The 19,455-nt window shown below is 44.9% G+C and overlaps 9 protein-coding genes across 9 annotated transcripts; 4 read left to right on the top strand and 5 right to left on the bottom strand.

Moving 5' to 3' along the window:
• Positions 1–577: 577 nt before the first annotated feature.
• Positions 578–1,233, top strand: VTP01DRAFT_10832 (uncharacterized protein; the record flags this gene model as incomplete). The annotated part of the gene is made up of 4 exons (XM_069379238.1): positions 578–611; positions 672–1,026; positions 1,095–1,126; positions 1,190–1,233. 4 exons carry the CDS (start codon positions 578–580, stop codon positions 1,231–1,233), a joined length of 465 nt encoding a protein of 154 aa, XP_069239232.1.
• Positions 1,234–2,238: 1,005 nt separating this feature from the next.
• VTP01DRAFT_10831 (uncharacterized protein) lies at positions 2,239–3,916 on the bottom strand (the record flags this gene model as incomplete). The annotated part of the gene is made up of 6 exons (XM_069379237.1): positions 2,239–2,373; positions 2,436–2,603; positions 2,673–3,433; positions 3,491–3,562; positions 3,630–3,679; positions 3,759–3,916. 6 exons carry the CDS (start codon positions 3,914–3,916, stop codon positions 2,239–2,241), a joined length of 1,344 nt encoding a protein of 447 aa, XP_069239231.1.
• Positions 3,917–5,315: 1,399 nt separating this feature from the next.
• VTP01DRAFT_10830 (uncharacterized protein) lies at positions 5,316–6,360 on the bottom strand (the record flags this gene model as incomplete). The annotated part of the gene is made up of 4 exons (XM_069379236.1): positions 5,316–5,906; positions 5,966–5,988; positions 6,051–6,092; positions 6,153–6,360. The coding sequence occupies 4 exons, from the start codon at positions 6,358–6,360 to the stop codon at positions 5,316–5,318; spliced, it is 864 nt and encodes a 287-aa protein (XP_069239230.1).
• A 241-nt stretch (positions 6,361–6,601) lies between these two features.
• Positions 6,602–9,590, bottom strand: VTP01DRAFT_10829 (uncharacterized protein; the record flags this gene model as incomplete). Its single annotated transcript, XM_069379234.1, has 7 exons — positions 6,602–7,132; positions 7,189–7,687; positions 7,744–7,843; positions 7,911–8,171; positions 8,227–8,355; positions 8,411–9,439; positions 9,500–9,590. The coding sequence occupies 7 exons, from the start codon at positions 9,588–9,590 to the stop codon at positions 6,602–6,604; spliced, it is 2,640 nt and encodes an 879-aa protein (XP_069239229.1).
• A 339-nt stretch (positions 9,591–9,929) lies between these two features.
• VTP01DRAFT_10828 (uncharacterized protein) lies at positions 9,930–10,597 on the top strand (the record flags this gene model as incomplete). Its single annotated transcript, XM_069379233.1, has 2 exons — positions 9,930–9,974; positions 10,034–10,597. The coding sequence occupies 2 exons, from the start codon at positions 9,930–9,932 to the stop codon at positions 10,595–10,597; spliced, it is 609 nt and encodes a 202-aa protein (XP_069239228.1).
• A 309-nt stretch (positions 10,598–10,906) lies between these two features.
• On the top strand, positions 10,907–12,106 carry VTP01DRAFT_10827 (uncharacterized protein; the record flags this gene model as incomplete). The annotated part of the gene is made up of 4 exons (XM_069379232.1): positions 10,907–11,083; positions 11,166–11,394; positions 11,455–11,789; positions 11,849–12,106. The coding sequence occupies 4 exons, from the start codon at positions 10,907–10,909 to the stop codon at positions 12,104–12,106; spliced, it is 999 nt and encodes a 332-aa protein (XP_069239227.1).
• Positions 12,107–12,292: 186 nt separating this feature from the next.
• Positions 12,293–14,735, bottom strand: VTP01DRAFT_10826 (uncharacterized protein; the record flags this gene model as incomplete). Its single annotated transcript, XM_069379231.1, has 6 exons — positions 12,293–12,422; positions 12,481–13,134; positions 13,193–13,350; positions 13,407–13,564; positions 13,620–13,685; positions 13,748–14,735. The coding sequence occupies 6 exons, from the start codon at positions 14,733–14,735 to the stop codon at positions 12,293–12,295; spliced, it is 2,154 nt and encodes a 717-aa protein (XP_069239226.1).
• A 740-nt stretch (positions 14,736–15,475) lies between these two features.
• VTP01DRAFT_10825 (uncharacterized protein) lies at positions 15,476–16,417 on the bottom strand (the record flags this gene model as incomplete). Its single annotated transcript, XM_069379230.1, has 1 exon — positions 15,476–16,417. One exon carries the CDS (start codon positions 16,415–16,417, stop codon positions 15,476–15,478), a length of 942 nt encoding a protein of 313 aa, XP_069239225.1.
• Positions 16,418–16,947: 530 nt separating this feature from the next.
• Positions 16,948–19,438, top strand: VTP01DRAFT_10824 (uncharacterized protein; the record flags this gene model as incomplete). Its single annotated transcript, XM_069379229.1, has 7 exons — positions 16,948–17,033; positions 17,093–17,186; positions 17,247–17,351; positions 17,406–17,547; positions 17,602–17,697; positions 17,751–18,926; positions 18,990–19,438. 7 exons carry the CDS (start codon positions 16,948–16,950, stop codon positions 19,436–19,438), a joined length of 2,148 nt encoding a protein of 715 aa, XP_069239224.1.
• Positions 19,439–19,455: the final 17 nt, after the last annotated feature.

The raw sequence follows: 19,455 nt of genomic DNA, 5'->3' as shown, positions 1-19,455 counted from the left end.
TGACTTATAGCTGCGTACATGTATAAGATCAATCAATTCACTTTACATCAGCATATAGTATTACAGGACCTATGTATCAAATTTATCTTGCATTGTACATACACATGAGCACGCAATTAAGCTATACACGGATTGATAATATGCTCCTAACTCGCTGATTCATCGAACTTTCGACTTCAAGTTTCAGTTTATATATGATGTAGTGCTAAAGACTTGTTGTATTTGGAAAATCTTATCAAAGCGACTAGTAGAGTCGCATTCGACCTCTTTATAAATGATGCTGCATGGTACTTGAAGCAAGCTTGTTAGGTCCAACTACATATAAATTTTCAACACGAAGGACATTCGAATATACGTGATTCCGGCAAGGTTGGTCAGCTGACGTAGGCGACTTGGCGGTAGCAGATACGTAGCAATGATGGAACAGCGAGTCCTTGGCTTTGCCAGCATTGTTTGCATGCACGACGTCCCCGAAACGAAATTGGGATTTGGGGATAATCCCCGCATCTCTCCTTTTCCTCTTCTATTTTCCTTACGTCCCCTTACATCATTGCACAGCACCAGCAGCAGCTCCCCAATGAACGATAATCCAAAAGCACCATCATCGCAAGGTATGTAATGCGTCGGCGCGATGATCTCAGGTGTAACTTTAAAATTGAATTGCATTGCAGCCAACTTGGGCGGCGGCGGCGACGACGGAGGAGGAGGCATCAGCTCGTCGCAGCATCACCAGTACCCTCCTCCTTCGTACCAGCCTCCTTCCGGTGACGCGCACCCGCCTGGTGCAACGTACTATGCACCTCCACCGCAGTACCAGTACCCTCCTCCACCCCCAGCAGCGGGTAATGGAGGCTCAAGTTTCCTTCGCAACAACCCCGTAACAACATTCTATGCGCCCCCGCAGAACAGGTCGCTGGCACTAAGAAGACGACTTTTCTCCATCCTATGCTGCTGTATACTGATCGGGCTCATTGTTGGCCTCGCAGCCGGTTTGACGAGACGGAGCTATTATCATCACTGTCAATGGTAAGTCTGGAATGCGTCCTTTTTCCTATTTTCCCCCAAGACAAGAAATTCATGAAATTCTGCGGCAGCCGCACAAACATCGATTGTTACGCTCGCTTTGGTAAGGGCTCGATCTATGGTAGTACGCATGAATTTCTCGCTGACTTTAAGAGGAAAATAAAAGGCCTTGGCACATATTGCTATGGCTGTCGCTGCGCTCGTGCCTAGCTATGTAATGTACTTAACGTCTCCTCGCAGTGGTGGTTTGAATCATGGGAATGCTTGTGGTTATTAAAACTTGATAATTTAGGAGCTCTTTCATATCTGAACTCGCTGATCTTTTCCGTGCACGCACACACTTTATTTTCTTATCTTCGATCTCGTCTGTAACGTCCCTATTCCCATCTTAAGGCTCACTCCTTGACCGTAAAAGAAAATGAAATGCACTCCTGGTGCACATATATGCACCAGGAAGAAAGAGGCATTAAAAACATCGTGTGGCATGCATGCAGACTTTGCGTTTCAAGCAACATACCATGTTTCGTTGTCCCTATCATTATCCCGCACGGGCTTAGCGAATGGAGAGAGATGAGAGAAAGGATTAGCCAGGTTCCTGTAAGGATGGGGTAAGTAATTGTATTGTTATTATTAAAAGGGACCATTTTCATCCGAATTCGGGCTGCTTCTTTTTCCCTGCATCTCATTACTCCTATCCGCACGGACTGCGTATATATAAAAGAAGCTTCTTGTTCTCGACTGGATATCTTGGTCTTTCATCTCGCCTGCTCTAAAAGTAATATGAAATTCCTCTTTCCATCCACGCTCAAAAACGAACAACGCCGCCGTTCTTGGCCCTCATCCTGGTTCGCATCAAACCGTCGCAGACGTTCATCGTCTTGCTCAAGCTGCTCCACGTCCTCAGGAAAGTCCCGTGAAATCGAGTCCTTGATCACAGAGTACCCAACTCGCACCCTAAAACTGAGCGTCACACCGAGTCTCTACGCTCCATAAATGCTTTGCAGTGGCAACCAACGATGACATGTACATACATACATATATATATCCCTTTGGCCGAACACTTTTCGAGCAATATATACATACACGCACACACACAAGATTTATACATATAAGGATCAATATCTTCTTTTTCTTTCTTTGTATGCTGTACATGGATCCCTCTCTTTTCCCGTTTTTCTTTTCTTTTATTCCACAATTTAATTAAATACAAGTCATTTAAATGCCAAGAAGGAATCGTCGAGGATCCTCAACCATCTCCTTGATTCTCACGAGGAAAGTGACGGCTTCGCGGCCATCGATAAGTCGGTGATCATAAGTGAGGGCGACGTACATCATAGGGCGGATTTCAATCTAGCAAAATTTGTCTCGTGAACATCATGTTTTCTGTAGCATAACAATAAATTATTACGTACCTTGCCATCGACGACAACGGGTCTTTCCTTGATAGCGTGCATACCCAAGATGGCTGTCTGGGGCAAGTTAATGATGGGAGTACCCATCAAGGAACCAAAGACACCACCGTTGGAAATAGTGAAGGTGCCACCAGCCATATCTTCAATCGTGATCTTGCCATCGCGAGCCTGTGCGACGGTGTGCATAAGTTTCCCAGGGCTCTTTCACCTTTTTCATGCATTGCTCGTGTGACTCACCTTTTGGCTGTATGAAGCAATGTTCTTTTCAATGTCGACAAAGTTCATATCCTCAACGTTGCGCAAGACGGGGGTGACGAGACCCTTGGGGGTAGAGACAGCAACGCTGATATCGACATAGTCGTGGTAGACGATTTCGTTGCCTTCAATGTAAGCGTTGACGGCAGGAAGCTCCTGAAGAGCAGTGGCGGAAGCCTTGACGAAAGCAGACATGAAACCAAACTTGACGCCGTGCTTCTTGATGACGGCATCCTTGTATTCCTTGCGCAAGTTCATGAGGTTGGTCATATCGATTTCGTTGAAGGTCGTTAATGAGGCAGCAGTCTCTTGGGATTGCTTGAGACGCTCAGCGATACGTGTGCGCATACGGTTCATCTTTACACGGGTCTCGTTTCGGGTACCATAGACCTTCTTGCCGGCATCTTCCTGTTCAGGTGCGGGGGCTGGTTTTGATGGCTGTTGCTGTTGAGGAGCTGCTGCGGGTGTAGCTTCAGGTTTTGATTCCGGCGCAGGCTTTGATTCTTCTTGAGGTTTTGACTCCTCTTCCTTTGGCTTCTCTTCCTGTTGGGGTTTTGCAGCGCCTTCCTTGGGAGCATCCCCCAGTTCAAGTTTGAAAAAGTCGGCACCGACGGCAACGTTGTCTTCTTCTTGTGCATATACTTCTACAATGGTGCCGGATGCGGGCGAGTTGACAGTAACATCAACCTTGTCGGTTTCAATGGTAGCTACTTCTTCGTCTTGCTGAACAAAATCGCCGACCTCTACAACGCGTATGCATGAGTACCATATCATCCATCAGCAGTACGATGGTGACTTACGCTTGACCCATTGTTTTAAAGTGCCTTCAGAGATAGACTCGGCCATCTGTGGGACCTTGACGACCTTGTCGGCTATGCAACGTATCAATCGATCTGCCAAATTTGAAAACCAACACGTCCTCTTATTGCATATATTTACCGTAATATCTAACTTGATGCCGAGAAACAGCTTTGCTAGCTGGGTAGTTGCTGCGAAGAAAGCAGAAGACAAGCTTGTTAGCAAACACTGGTCACGCGAAATCGCAACGTTCGCGTCGGGAAATCTTACTTTAAGCGATCAGAGCGCATGTACATTGCAGCAGGGACTTGTACGTGCAAATTTCTGGCTTGAGCGCCAGCCATCCATGAGGAAGAACGGACGGCAGCGCGACGGGCAGAGCCGGACAATGTACGAAGAGCGAGGGGTGCAACGCGGGAGGACTGCATGGTGGAGTGAGAGTAGAGGCGATGGAGTTACAGAGACCGGGGAAAAGCCAGCTCTTTAAGGAAAAAGGTGGAAAAAAAGGGTAGACACGGCTTTTTCACTGTGGATCCCACCCACCCCCGGCTATTTCCCTTTGTTCGGCAGATCTTTTTTTCGAAAACAACTCGGCGGGAGACGAAAAACTCTCTGAGCCCGCAGCCACTGCAACTCGTTCTAGCGTCCTAAAAATCGCGTGCGCGCAATCTACTTTATATCACGTACGTAAGAAGTTGTGTCATGCGGGAAGTGGAATGATGGGTTCTGAGGAAGAAAAGAAATGGCTGACGAGCATTTGATCCTCTAATAGAAGTTCACAACCCATTTTTTTTTTCACATGAACCCGTCATTTCCTTTTTATAGAATTACAATTGAATGAAAAAGTCCTCGTGCAAAAAGTCAACTGCTTCTCCGCTGGTGCATGCAATTTACTGGGTCACCCACCTTACGCTTCAGGAGTTCCATCCTTCCAAGCAATCATAATAGCATCCATTCCATTGCTGCAGCAACGTCTAAGCGCCCGCTCTTTGTTTATGTACCGGTTGCTATGTTTGTCAAGTCCATCCTGCATCCCGCGTTTTCATGTCGGATGGATCGGAATGAAAACCCGAATTAACCCGTCTAAAAGAGCGGGGCAAATGCGGTTACGTAAGTCCAGTTAGGGTAACCGAGAATGTACAGTGCAAATCTTTGTTTATCAAAATGCTCTGCAATTTTACAGCAGCATCTATATGATCTCGTACATATCCATTGTAATAACTGCTGCTCACTTCTGCTAATGGCTGTATGCTGGATCCCAGTTGCATGCCTAGCGACATGGGAAAATATTTAGATAACTGATGGATTAAATCTAATCGCAAGCGAGAACCGCAATGGACAGTGCGCATCTAAGTCAATGAAACAGCACCGCAAGATACAGACCATTAGTAGCAAATATGTAACATGTCCTACAAATTCGAGCAAGTTTCTCAGGAAGACAAGAAGTGCCGATTGTGTATTTATTTATCTCTCAATCTTGCGACTGCAATGCTTTTGGGAACTATGATCTTGTTTAAGCCATCAAGTCGATAATGTAGATGACATTGATTACTTGGTTGAACTCGGCATTGGCTTTATACGCTTGCAGATATCTATTCATTGTCGCTCTCTTGGTTTATCATAGAAATCATTTAATAAGCTGTCACGGTGCCAAATATGAGCAGAACTCCTCCGTATTAGTTTCAAATACCTTGTAGTATCAGCAAATGCGAATGATTTCTTTAATGTCTATGGTCGATACATATAAAGATACAGTAAAATGAGTGCCTCTGCAGATATCTCATATTAAGAGTATTTGCAAGGAATATGAAGTGGTCTATGTATTCATCAAGATTTCTTTTTAGCAGAAACAATAATAGGAGTGATCCAGGTATTTTTGGCTAACAATCCAAACATCCAAGCCGTAATAACCATGAAAGCCTTGTTTCCAACCGACGGTGTAGCATCCCAGACGTGTGCTCTGTGAATCTGGCGTTGAATCGCTCTACTTAATCCACCGAATACGCGACCCTGTTGCAGGGTTTCTATTGCCACCTCTTCGTAACCCAATGTCGCTAGCTGCTCACGATAATCGTCAACTGTGCATAGATTTTCGGTGGGTATCTGTAAAACGGACTTTGCTATCCAGCGAGTGATCCAGTTTGCTGGATACAGACTGTCATGGAGGCACAAGTCGAACAACGCTAAGGTACCACCAGGTAACAAGTGGGTATATGCTGATTTGAGGAAATCATAGCGAGTTTGATAATGGTATGCGGAATCCACGCACAAGATACGATCAAACATACGGTTTTCGAGCAAACAAGAGATTTCTGTTGCCGAGCCCTGTATGAGTTGAACCATGTCAAGCAATGCACTGTATTCGTGCTCAAGTCGATGTTTTGATATGTGCCATTGTGTGGGTTCGTTTGTGACGCCCTATATGCGAATCAATGAGGAAAACACGTCAACAACTACAGATGGTGGTTGATGCATACAGTCACTCGACACTTGTATGTTTCTATCAATGATCATCAATAACCAATGCTGACGAAAATGTCAAAATGATGTAAGTGCATATACCTGCAAGAAGAAAACATGAATCTCCACATCCATAGCCGACATCTATTGGGAACGATTAATTCCAAGCAGTTGGAAGAGGTACATCTGATATAAGTATCTCACCCAGAACATGCAATGCATGGAATACTGGTTTTTTTATATCTAGTCGATTGATAACTGCCGTAGCCAAAGTTTCACATGCCTCCGGGAACTCCAATGCATCGTTGTCCCATAATCCCATATTGAACCACAGTGTTTTTGGTGGAATGACGAGATTAAACACGACATGATTTAAACTGTACATGTCATTCGACTTTGAGGATCCAAACATTACAAGGCATACCAGCCCGATCGCATGGAGATAGAGAAGCGTATATCGCCATACATCCGTGCTTGCTTGCAATATGATAGGTATGAATGCGATATACGCTGCAAGTTTCCAAACGTATGCTGGCATTAGCTCCCGTTCGTTACTTATAATAAAATAAGAAAGGGACAATCTTTAACTACATAGCTTCTATGCACTTTTTAATTACAAAATGTAAATGCATCTCTACAGGTATCGATTTGCTCTACTTTCTGAGCACCTCCCTCGCTAGCTTGCAGCCCCATCGTACAGTTTCAGGGTCGACACCGCCGTATCCAGAGTTGACACCACCAACGACGGATTCCTGCAAGAAGAATAAGCAACCCTGTGCAAGCGTTCTCATCTCCAGAATCTTGCTAAAAACGTTAACAATAGTTTGTGGACCTTCCTGTTTGGCCTGCGCAAAAATATTGATAAATAGGAGCTCGAGCCACAATCGTCCGTTGTTTCCAAGCGTCATGAAATTTAGACTGCGTAGTACAGACAATGACAAGGCACCACTGGCTATCATGGCTGCATACAGCTTTGCTACGTTGACTATACGGCTCAACCGTACTTTGCTGCCATTGGGCGTACTTTGGGATTCATGCATAGTCCGCTCCAATCCACCAACATCTGTCTCGCCGCATTCGCGCAAAAAGTCCCATAGACAATATTGGTACGTGACTTTGAAGGAATGGCTCGTCTGACATAATTTCCTGCTGAGCAGCATGTAGTATGGATTGAACGTTTTTTCCTACAACCAGCCATTGCATGAGTTTTGCATATTTTTCAAACAAGAGTACAACTTACATTTCCAGTACATTGAAGCAGTACGCGTGCAATTTCTCTCTGTTGTACTTCAGTGAGGCCCAGTTTCATGACCTTTTCAAATGCATCCAAGTAGTCCTCTGCACTCATGATAGTAACGAAAATGCTGCGACGGATATCTGTGTTCATGCCTTGCTTTCTGGCCAGCTTGAGCAGAGCTTGCTGCATAGATTGATCCTTTCGGAGATCCTCTGCAATTTTTGCTTGACTCGCATGCTTGCTTTCGGTGCCAACCATATTGTCCTTCCACGATGCACCGACGAGCCACCATTTGCCTTTGGTTTCGATTTGATGAATATCTTCCAAGCTCACTCGCAATGCTTCCGAGCTGCGCACTGTGCGCTTCTTGCCAAGACTGTTTAAGAACTTTTTAAGTTTCAATACGAGTTCTTTATCTGCTTGGCCAGCTGCAGTGGGACCAGTTTTAATCTTGTTATTCTTGATATTTGCGAGTGTTTCCAACATAAACTTGTGTCGAGTTCTAAAATACATATGAGTAAAAAGAAAGACAGTTGTAAGCATCTTGACAAGACTTACGATATGCTCTTTGCATCACGCTTTGCAGTTTCTTTTTGAATCTCATCAATAATAGCTTTTAATGATCCAGGATCGTCGGATCGTAATTGACCACCGGCGGCTAATAAGGAAAATATATGGTGAGTTTAAACCCTTTAGCGAAGCCAGCATCCAAATCTCGCGCTTACTCTTGACAATCTTGAGCAGAAGTTCCACACTGTATTCATCCAGGTTGGCTATCAGCAGTCGTACGAGATCGTAAACGAGGATGCAAGCAATAACTTGAAAGTTGTAAAGCTCAAGTGCCAAAGTCAGCAAGTTTTTGGCTTCTCTAGCTCCCGGTGTCGTTTCGTCGTCGGCTTCCTGAATATCTCCACTCTTTATCGCTTCTTCGCACTTTTGATAATTAGACTCGAACCTTTCCACAAGTGTCTGAACAAAATGGGCAACTATCGATATTTGGTTAGTCGATGGTGTATTCAAACCATCCTTAGCTCTATTTACCAAAATCAATGCCGACCAGACGATAAAGACCACCCACAACAGCAGCGTATGTGATCACAAACGAATCGAGAAGGTTGGACTTTTGAGCGATCGATGTCAAAATGAGATTGGTGATAGTTGAAGTTACGTCTATCAGTCAATTAATCGCTGATTCAATTGTCTACAGGGTATCTCTGGCACTTACCATGACGAGTGTAATTTGTATAGCATTTTTCAACTTCAAACAAGATACTTTCGAGGTTACTTTCGCTAAGTCTGTTCAACAGACCTTGCAGAGTTCGTTGCAGTTTAAGCTGCTGTTCAGATAGACCGGATGCAGCCTTGCGCAAATGAGGCGGGATATAGCGCCCAGCAGCTGGAGTCTCCGGTTTCTTCGCTTCCGATTGCTTCTCGTTATCGACATTTTTCTGCTGATCCTCGTCGCTGCTTTCCTCATCACTCGACTTTATCTGCTTAGACTGCTCTGCGACCTCTTCAGTATCCTCATCATTGTCTGATGCCTCTTCTGATTCGTCAATTTCTTCTTCAGAGGATAGCGCTTCATCTTGCTCCATAGTTTCGTCCTCTTCTTCATCGGACGAGCCTCCTACAAGCTCTTTCTCTAGTGAAGAATCATCCTCATCGTCTTCGGAATCGTCAACCATATCCCCGTCCTCTTGCTCTTCTTCGTCTTCAGACATTAACATTTCATCGTCTTTATCGCGAGATATTTCTGCACTTCCGAGGCCATCCAGCAGATCGAGCAAACCATCCGCCTCCAGTGCCTTGTTTATATTCGTCTTCTTCTTCTTGTTTATACCAAGTTTCTTCTCCCAGTACGCAATTTCTCGATCATCTTCATCAAAATCTCGCTTGGATGTATTGCCTTCGGTGGATGATACAAGGTTGTCAGATTGTAGAAGGGAATAAACGTTAGGATTCGATTTTGACATGCGCTCCAAAGCTGATTTAAACTCGTTGCTCTTGCTTTTTTGCTTCTCTTGCTTCTTTTCGTTGGCCTTCCCGGAGTCTTTGGGTTGCTGTTGCTGCTTCTTTTTCTTCTCCTCTGCTACGCCTTGAGTCTTTTGCCGCTTAGCTGCAGATTCAACAGGTCGACCGGAATGGTATGCTGCATTTCGTTTGCGTTTCTCGAGTCGCTTCTGCTTTCTCAGCTCTTTTCTGCTGGGCCCTTTCAGGTGAGCCGGCCTATTAAACTTTCTATCGTCTTTCTCGCCTAGTCAATGTTGATCGATCAGCGATCTCAAATTCGATTTGGTCAATGAATTCTTCGTACCTTGCTCGGCGATCTCCTCCTGCATCTTTTGTGGCAGGCGTGCACCCACCCTTTGATCATGACCTCGATTCCGTTTGAATCCACCACGCATAGCTCGACAAGGGAAACTTTTTTTTTGTGTCTGTTCTCACACCAAGAAAGGAAAATGAGAGAGTCGCTGGGCGGAACCGAAAAAAAGAAGGCCAACAACCATGCGTCGTGCTTGTTCCTTTTTCTTCTCCTTCCTTGTAATATTCAGTTCTTTACGTTCTGTATTGTTTTCAAGCTTGACCTGGATAGCATGCTTCCTACGTATAAGGTACTTTAGGGTTTTGAACAGATCAGAGTGAAAACTGAAACATTTTTTGAATTTTCATCCCAACCCCATACAATGGCATTGTTAGCTCTGAAACGTGTATCTCTTGTTCTTTCTCTCGGTTCATTCTCGACCATGGCAGATCCAGCGTCTACGCCGCCAGATCATGACATCAACCAAGTACGTGCACATACCATGTGATTTTGTCTTGAAAGTTATTAATGATTAATTGGGTCTAGCTGACAAAATTGCTGAAAGCTCGGCTCCAATATGCTCGACTAAAAGTTGAAAGCGGCATGACAAACAGAAAATTTGAAGAAGTTGAAGCTGCCTTCCGCCCCGTGCAGCAGATGAACGACGAGCATATTGGATTGCCTCCCACGCCGCCCGACACGCAGCGGACACGGCGGGTAGAAAAAGAAGAACAATTGACGGATGAAGATGAACTTGCTGCTCGAAACCTCATGAAGCTATCTTCGTTGTCACAGTCGGCAGCACCGAGGCATTCACCGTCTTCGCGCTACGAAGACCACAACGGCTTACCCTCTTTTTTTGATATAGTCGCTGGAATACCAGATTACGACGAGAAAAGCAGACGACTCGCATCAGAGACATTGCAACCTGCTCAGCCCGGCACTTCCTCGTCGTCGTCTTCTCTTGATCCGAGCAACGTCGACACCCGTTTCCAGTACTACGAGCCATCAAAGCCAATGCCCGTCGCGTCATCATCATCATCTACTTCCTACCCTTCCTCTTCATCGCAAAATAAAGACCCATTCGGGTCGAAACTAAGACGAGCATAATATAAAGTGTACACGTTTCTGTATTAATAAACATGATTGGCTGAGCATTCCTTCACTGCAGCATCTACATCGTTTTTTGCTTGATTATTAAAGAGGATATTTTCGATAGGAGCTTCTCCGAGTATATTCTGGACTGTGATTGTCAAAAGGGTAAAGCATTCATGGATGATCATTTTGGAGAGAGATGAAGAGAAACCTTGTGTGACGGGGACAGACCTTTTCACACACCAGTGTCTCCGATTACTTATCCAAAAAGAATATATATTTGTCATGTCACGAAGAGACAGCATTCCCCAACAGACTTACCCAATGTCTCCTTCACCCTCTTCTGCGCAGGACCTCTTGGACAATGGCCAAGGCGTCATTGACCCGGAGGTTTATTTTCAAATGAACAAGCCGCCTGCCAATCTTGCCGAGTTTGAGGAAAAACTTTCCGCCTTTGTAGACTATCACTACCAGCAGGGCAACCGAGTCGTCTTAATAACTGCAAGTATCTTCTCTCTTAGCATATTGGTCTTTGTATTACTATTATTATTATCATTATCATTATTCTAAGAATCGTTTACAGAGCGGTGGAACCACCGTGCCTCTTGAAAATCAAACGGTGCGATTTATCGATAACTTTAGCAATGGCAACCGCGGCGCTGCCTCCGCAGAGTACTTTTTGAAGGCTGGATACGCTGTTGTATTTATGCATCGACAGTTCAGTCTGGAACCCTTTCATCGACATTACACCCACAATCCACACAAAGGGTTTCTGGACTACCTGGTCCCACAGCAGGATGGGTCTGTCAAGGGTAAGTCAAGATATATCATAGCAATGGGATCATCGGAGAGTAATGACCGTTACCATCCAGTTGATCCACAGTACGCTGCAGAAATGCATGAAATCCTTGTATCGTACCGCAAAGCCATCGAAGCCAATCGTATCCTTCTACTCGATTTTGTTACCCTGTCAGATTATCTGTTCAAGTTGAAGAGCAGCACGCGCATACTAGCCCGTCTGCGTGAAAAAGCCATGTATTACTTGGCAGCGGCTGTCAGCGACTTTTTTATTCCATCCGAGAAGATGGCCGAGCATAAAATCCAGTCGCGCGAAGGCGCGTTAACACTCACTCTCGACCAAGTTCCTAAGTTTCTCAAGCCGCTTGTCAGTGCATGGGCAACGCAGGGATTCATCGTTTCTTTCAAGGTAACAACAAACAATACAAATTTATATGCAAAGATGAACTCAATGTTATTACTTTGTAGTTGGAAACAGATGAGAAATTACTGGTGCCCAAGGCCCGGCAAGCATTGAATCGATACGGTCACCAAGTAGTCATTGGTAACATGCTTCACACCCGAAAGCAGACGGTTACCTTGATCATGAATACCACCGAACGACGAATCTCGCTCTCTCCTGAGGAGATGAAGCATAATGTAGAAATTGAAAGCAAAATCATTTCTGAACTTGTAGATATTCACAACCACTGGATTCAATCCGGCACTGTCGAAAGCAGCTCATAGAATAAAAGCATTTTTTACATCCAACCTGGAAAGAATGAAAGAAAAAGAGAAGAAATAAAGCAGTATGTACTGGAATGGAGAAACGGAAAAAAACAAACGGAGGAAAGGGAAAGAGTATGGGGTAAATCCTATACCTGCATGCAGGTATATCAGGAAAGACGAGGAAAGCACAATAGTTTTCAAGTGTTATCTATTGGAATGACCATTGCGATCATCATTTTCTCTACGACGGTTGGACCCGGATCCAAAATCTGGCTCTTCTGTCTGTTCTGGCCGCGGTGGTTTTATTTTGAGCTCCACCATGATAGGAATGTGACTAAAAATAATCTGTTAAATGCAATGCAAATATCATCCAGACAACGTCGTCTACTTACTCTGATGGAAAATGCGCGTTGGGGAAACCAACCACCTTGCTGAGATAAGATTTATCTATGGACCCCAGTACAGACAGAACGTCCAGCGTGTTTGTTGAATGCCAGATGTAGTCCAACACTCCCTTGAAACCGGGCGTATAGTTAGTGAAGGGTAGCTCTCCTATTGGCGCATAAGTGCTCTTTAGCGACAGGCTGTGCGACAAGCCTTCCGTTGTGTAGTCGCCGTATGTATGGTCACCAAAGTCGTCATGGTCTTGTTTCACGGAACCTTTGGATAGAAACTCGTAGACACCTGATTCTGGAGTGGAGTTGAAATCGCCTGCAATAATCGTCGGCAATTTTGAGGTGGACGCATAAGTTGGCCCATCTGGCGACGACGGTGGTGGGCTCAAATGCTTAGCACCAAACTTCTCGAGTTCATCCATAAGCATTCCGACTTGTACAAGCTTGACATCAGCAAACGTCGGATCCCAATGGATATGTGAATTTGCGATCAAGACACGAGCCAAAGTCTCCTTATTCTCCAATACAGTCATGACTGCAATGTTGTCTTTTGTCATTACTCGATTATAGATATCCTCGCAGCTCTTGAAATCAGCCCGTTGTAATGCCTTCTGGTTATATTCAAGAAGGTTCGCGCTGAGCAGCCGAAATCTGCATATTGATTGTCAGTTTGCTGCAACAGAATAGCTTCGTAGGGAGGTTAACTTACTTTGATTCTTTAAAGAATGTTGCACAACCATCAACTTGGCCTCTTTCCTTTTCTGACATCGTCTTTGCACGGGATTTTGGATAGAAAACGCTCTCGTAACCTGCCCTCTGTTTAAATTCGTCTTTAAACAGTTCCTCATATTGCGCTAGACCCAATTCCTAATTATATAAAGTCAATATATGAGCTTGATCGTTAGACATGTTTGAAAATTTACCTGCAGGCAGACCACATCGGCGTTCCAGCCTAGTATTTCGGAAACAATCAATTCCTTGCGGTAGTCCCAAGTCAAGGCCCAGGATGGCGTATATCCATATGCTTGACTTGTCGCATACTTTTGACACAAGATATTGTAGCAGAGTACAGAAAATTTATCTGAAACCTCGGTAAGTAAGCAATTCACAGTCTATTTTTCATTAGTTCGTCATACCTTTTTCTTCCTCTGGTTTAATATCCTCGATCGTAACCCATTCTCGCTGCGGAGGTGGCATGCCAACTAAATGGTCAAACGGTTAGGAAAATAAGGGCAGGTCTAAGCAAATTGCAATCGAATAGTACCTGGAGCATTCTCTCGCAGAGACATGATCACAGCAGCAGTCCCTTCCTTCATCAAGAGATTCTTAATGTCGGCCTGGATCGGGTTGCCTTCTAAACCGAGTACTTCAAGTTGGTACAAGGTACCGAGTTCACTTGGCAGCGTGACAAGGTTGTTGTCGAAAAGCAACAGTTCCCGAAGGTTGATTAAAAGGCCCAGTTCTGGAGGTATTGAAGTCAACTTGTTACCTGAGACATCCAAAGTCTTCAGGTTAACGAGGTTAGATATTGCTGGTGTGAGAAATGAAAGATTGTTGTGGTTCATGTACAGGATGGTCAAGAAGGTGTACGAACAAAGCGCTGGTGACAAATTCTTAATCCCCATGCCACCAAGATCCAACGTCGTCCAAGTATGGTCTTGCAACCCTGTTGACGACGATGATGTAGGCGGCTTCGCACCTGTCCGGCTATCCTCCTCCTGCCGGCCCTTACCAATCAAGCCGTTGAAAGACTTGCTTGGATTATTGGGATCTGTGATCGTTACAGTGGAGCCCACAGGTGTATTCCGTGCCATAGCTGCAGCCGTCCGAGCATGGTGGTGCGGTGAGGCCGACTGCCTCGATAGTTGTGCATAAGTTAATTGTCGTGCCATGTGCGTCGAGGCCGCGCCCGAGAACGTTGGTTCTGATGACGAATGGAGTGCAGGAGTTCCGATGGAAGAAAGAGAGTTCTGTTGCGATTGTGTAGACAGTTTCTGTGCCGCCAGATTCATGGAGACGGAGTACCTTGGGAAAGAATTGCTGGAATACATTGGAAACGGGTAGCCTCCCCCAACGGATGGAGAGGAAACAGGCGGAGCGCTAGGTGCTGGAGAGACATTGTTGCGATTTAGTCGCTGAGGATTAAGTGGTGCCCCCGTAGAGGAGCCATAATATTGTTGCAGCGAATGTCCATGAAGGACAGAGAAGTTGTTTAGAGCAGGTGGCGTTTCGTTATCCCTTTCAAACGACATGGCTGTTTCTTTCTAGACTTGACAATGTTTGGAGAGGTGACAAGATGGTGAAGCATAGGGCGTCCAGCAGTGTGTCTGGAGAATCTGTGATAGCTCAAACTACTGGGGTACTGTATCAGGTTGTTTCCCTTGTTTACGAAGCTCTGTGACAATGAGTCGAACCGTCAATCGAACAGAGAATGGAAAACGTGTATCTGCGACAGCCTGCAGCACGTCTTCGTCCATGCGGCGTGGCTTCGTTGCGTTTGGTTAGCATCCGATTGGAAGTCCGCATCCCTTTTCCCGGTTTCCCCAAGGTTTCTTTTCATGTTCTTCCATGGTAAGGAAAAAATACAAAGGATGTAGAATGTTGCTACATGCCAAAGATTCCGGATCTTACATTATGTCTATTAAATATCTGTGAAGTCCCTTCAAATTTTGGAAAGATAAAGAATAGAGCTCCAGAATTTCCGTGATTTAGCAAACATTTGGCTTACGAGATGCTGGCATCTGACACTAGACAAACTTCTCTCTCGGCCAAATAAAAATTATAGGTAGGATTTCAATAATGGATGTTGACTATAGGCGGATAGAAATCTGCCGCCTGTAACCGCGTTAGATGACGACCAACGTGCATATCCTATTACCCACAAGGATATTGGTAGCGTTCTTTTCGACTGGGAATGGCGGCAGGAGATAAATAATGATAGCGTTTACATGTACCAAATGCTTGTATATAATACAAAGTACACAGTTGCTTTTTATTTCTTCGGAATAATACCTATATGCCAGGATTTGCTAGATTCATGCAATGCTTGGTAACACGGGTGCACGCACCATACTCGTTTGTGTTGCTTAATCGTCTCGACAGCTTTTTCATTCTCCTCTTCTGCTATTGCACGCTCGTCTTCAAATGCTAGTGGTCCTTGTCCGTCCGCCTGAAAGTCATCATCGTCTCCCCAGCCGACAATGATCGTTGCTAGGGTGTGGCACCAGCGCAGTAACATCCATAATCCTTCTGCTTTGACGGTTGGTGCGACGAGGTATCTGATGCGCGGGCATTTTGAAATGATGGAACGTGCGACAGGAGCTGTCAGAGTATCGTATGGATTAAGCGTCAATGACAGAAGATCGGCACCGTAAGTTGGTAAAATTGCATTCCGCAGAGCTCCAGGGTGATGGAAATAATGCGCAATGTGGGTTGTGGTTGATGTATCGACAGATGAAGTGGTTGGAAGAACAAAAAAGGATGAACAACATGGCAGATAGAAATGATCCATATCAAAAAAATCAACGTGCGTTGGGACATATGTAAGCATGAAACATGGCTGGCTTGCACGCATGGTCGGCAAGAGTTGTCGTACAAGCTGCTTAGGTGTAATGCTGGATTGCAGAAAAGTCAAATTGGGGCAGAGCTTTGATAGCAGCGCAAAGAATGTGTCCGAGTAGTATCTTCCTTGAGGAAGTTTGATTGTCTCCAGGGCCAGCCCGTACCGTTGGCAGAAATGAATGATATCAGTCATGGACAAGTCGTCAGGAAATATAGCTTTGCGGTATGCCTGTGTCCTGACAAGTTGGAACGTGTAGCGACATACAAAAAGGAAGACGGGCAGATTGCGACGATCAGCAAAGCTGATGATTTGCATAAGCAGCTCATTCGGCAAGACAGGGATGTCTTTTGATTGCCACGACGTCGTTGTCATGGCGAATCAAGAGGAGGGTGAAAGCGCCCAGTTTGAGACAAAAAAAAGTCAAGTTATGAGCAAGGGGTAACAGACGATGGCACAAACCTGCAGTGTCGGCTTGTAGGCAACCACGTGTTCTATGTTTTGAATGGGTATCACCGGTTGAGGGGGACAACACTTGCCAAATTCCATCGTTCCCAAGCTTCAACATCGTTTTCAAGCAGGTTTATGTTGAAAACCTATAAGTTCACAGTTCTGATCAATGCATCGCGCAAAGCTCCTCATTACCTTTATACAAATTATCTACTGTACTAGGCTGGATGTGAAGGAAGTTGTAATATGGAAGCAAATAACTAGATTTTGCCGGATGTGCACTGACATTGTATTTTCCTTGTAGTCTTTGCATCGTATATAGTTACAAGACTACTCACAAGTTAAACTTTGAAAGCCTCTCTGTAAAACACGTCTTTTTCCTGCTTCTGGCTTTGTGAAGTCCGCAAGTCAAAAGAGCGGTCAGAGAACAGGCCTCTTTTCCTGCGCAGTTACCAATGTCACAGCCCGTAGAGGCCATTGAACGAACGCCCGAGTATGAAGAATTCATGCGTCAGCTTCGAGAGTTCCATGAGCGGAAAGGGTACGCGTATACAATGTCTCAGAGAGCTTGATCGTCCATGATTTAACGCGTTACATAAGAACGACTTTGCAAGCTGAACCTGTACTGGGCGGCAAGAAGCTAGATCTGTTGAAAATTTACAAAACAGTGATGGAAGCAGGAGGATATGAAAAGGTAGACATCAATGATCAGTAGATTAGCGCTGGGCTCTCATGATTCTTCCTTGATCAAAAGGTTACTCAAAATCGAGGTTGGAAGCAAGTTGGCGATCCTTTCGACTTTCCACCGACTTGCACGAATAGTGCATATATTCTAAAAGCAGTGTATACGAAGAACTTGGTAACATGCTAGAAAATGGGTTAAATTTATATATGTTATTAATTTGGTATATAGCTTGGTTGGGAAGAGGAGACTTATTGGAAAAGGACTTGGGAACCGCCGCGGGAGCATCTTGAACAGTCGCAGAAAGGACATGCCCGTACTTCATCACCAGCACCACTTGCTATGCGTCCACGCGATCGACAGACTGCTACAGGTAAATTTGCGTATTTCAGATCTTTCTGTGGAGATATCTAATCGGTCAGCATAGCATTTACACAGCAAGCCCGGCCACCTGTGCAGCAGCAGCCGACTTACATCCAACCGCCGATCCAAGCGATGCCTAACGGGGTTTTTGTTCCACCGTGTAAGTATTAACTGTGATGAATCATGGACATTGTAGCTAATATACATTTGTAGCGCCTTTCATCGATGAGGAGTTTCGGACACGTATACAGTTAGCCCTTAAATCCACGCTACCGAACGAAATCGATTGGGCATTTAACACGCTTGTAAAGTTTTCATACAGCGCAGACGCATTCAACATCGATTACATGCCAGCACTTCTCGATCATCTTATCGAATTCGCCCTACCATTCTTCGAAAGTCACGTAAAACCTATCTTGACCAATGCCGAACGATCTCCTGCTGAAGACATGTTTTGCAGCAAGAAAGGCCAAGAGATGCTGGAACGTGTACTGCAAGTCTTTCACATTATACGGAATTTCTCCTTTATCGATATGAACATACGGCGGCTAGCACATCACGAAACATTACGGCATCTGCTAATGATGGGTTTGGCACTTCCTCCAGACTCTCAGTACGCTGAACTAAGTCGACATTGCCTTGATATAATGGAGAATATTGCACCGCAGATCATGGTAGCCAATCCCTCTGATCCGTATCTGATGGCTATGACGTGGCTCTTGTATACCAACGACCGTGCACTCATTTTGGGAGCTATCCGAGCTTTGACCCGCGTAGCGGTCACCGAAGTCAATGAACGTGTGCTAGGTGTTGGCGACAAGCATATTCTCGACCGCATGATACAATTTTTGCTGGTGGATGACGAGGAATTAGTGGCAGCTACTCTCGAGTACTTTTATCAGTGCTCTAGTTTACGTGGCAGCTTTTCCACAGAACTAGTGAGGAGCTATCCAGGCAATTTGATCGGCTTACTGACCGGCTACCTTTCGTATAAATCCAAGTTAGCGCCACAGTCATCAACGCTCAATAGCACTGTACATGGCTTACCTGCCGCATTGTTGGCAAAAAGCAAGTCGCAGGTGCCACCAATAATCCCGGACTTGACGGATTATATGCATTTGGACGAACCATATCGGTGCTTGGGTTGGATAAAGGAAAAACTTATATCAGCGACAATAGACGATGCTATCCCTTTGAAGGAATTGTTTACGACTTATCGCGAATTATTCGGCAAAGACAAACCATTAGGCATCAAGGAATTTTACACAGTACTCAAGATTGCATATCCGCAGCCGCAATCAGTGGAGAAGAGCGTACAGAATAACACTTGTCCCATGGATGAACTCATCTTACGGAATATCAAATACGCTCCCAAGAAAGTACCAGAACGTAAGCATCTAAACATGTATCGATTTGGAAGGAACACGCGTTGCTCATGGTTTACATACACAGCTGTTAAATGCCACTGGAAGGACTGTTCAGAAACTTTTGAAACTGACGCAGATCTCCATCGACACATTGTCTCAACCCACTTGGAACCATCAAAAGAGGAAGACGAAAAAGAGCAGCAGTACACTTGCCGGTGGATGAGCTGCGACCGCAATGGCTTTAAGAACAAAAGCACAATCATAAATCACATGCGTACACATTTTGCAGGCAAAATACGGAAACAACAACGCGCTAGAAAAGATGACTTTACGATAGCAAAAATACCAATAGACGACTCAGAAGTATCTGGCGTACCATTAACAGCGGCCTTATTACTACGTAACTTGGTACGGTTCAAGGAGCACCATTCCCTTTACTTGCCACACGAGAGCGAATTAATGGCGCTGGCGATCCAACGACCCAAACTTTCAAAATACATTTTAACTGTATTGACCGATATTCGAGCCGATTAGTGTTTAATAATAAAAAT

Source organism: Rhizomucor pusillus, assembly GCF_041956525.1.
Source record: "Rhizomucor pusillus strain CBS 183.67 unplaced genomic scaffold VTP01scaffold_9, whole genome shotgun sequence".
NCBI classification, from domain to species: Eukaryota; Fungi; Mucoromycota; class Mucoromycetes; order Mucorales; family Lichtheimiaceae; genus Rhizomucor; species Rhizomucor pusillus.
Note: the sequence above shows the minus strand (reverse complement) of the source record. Positions and strands in the feature narration are given on the sequence as shown.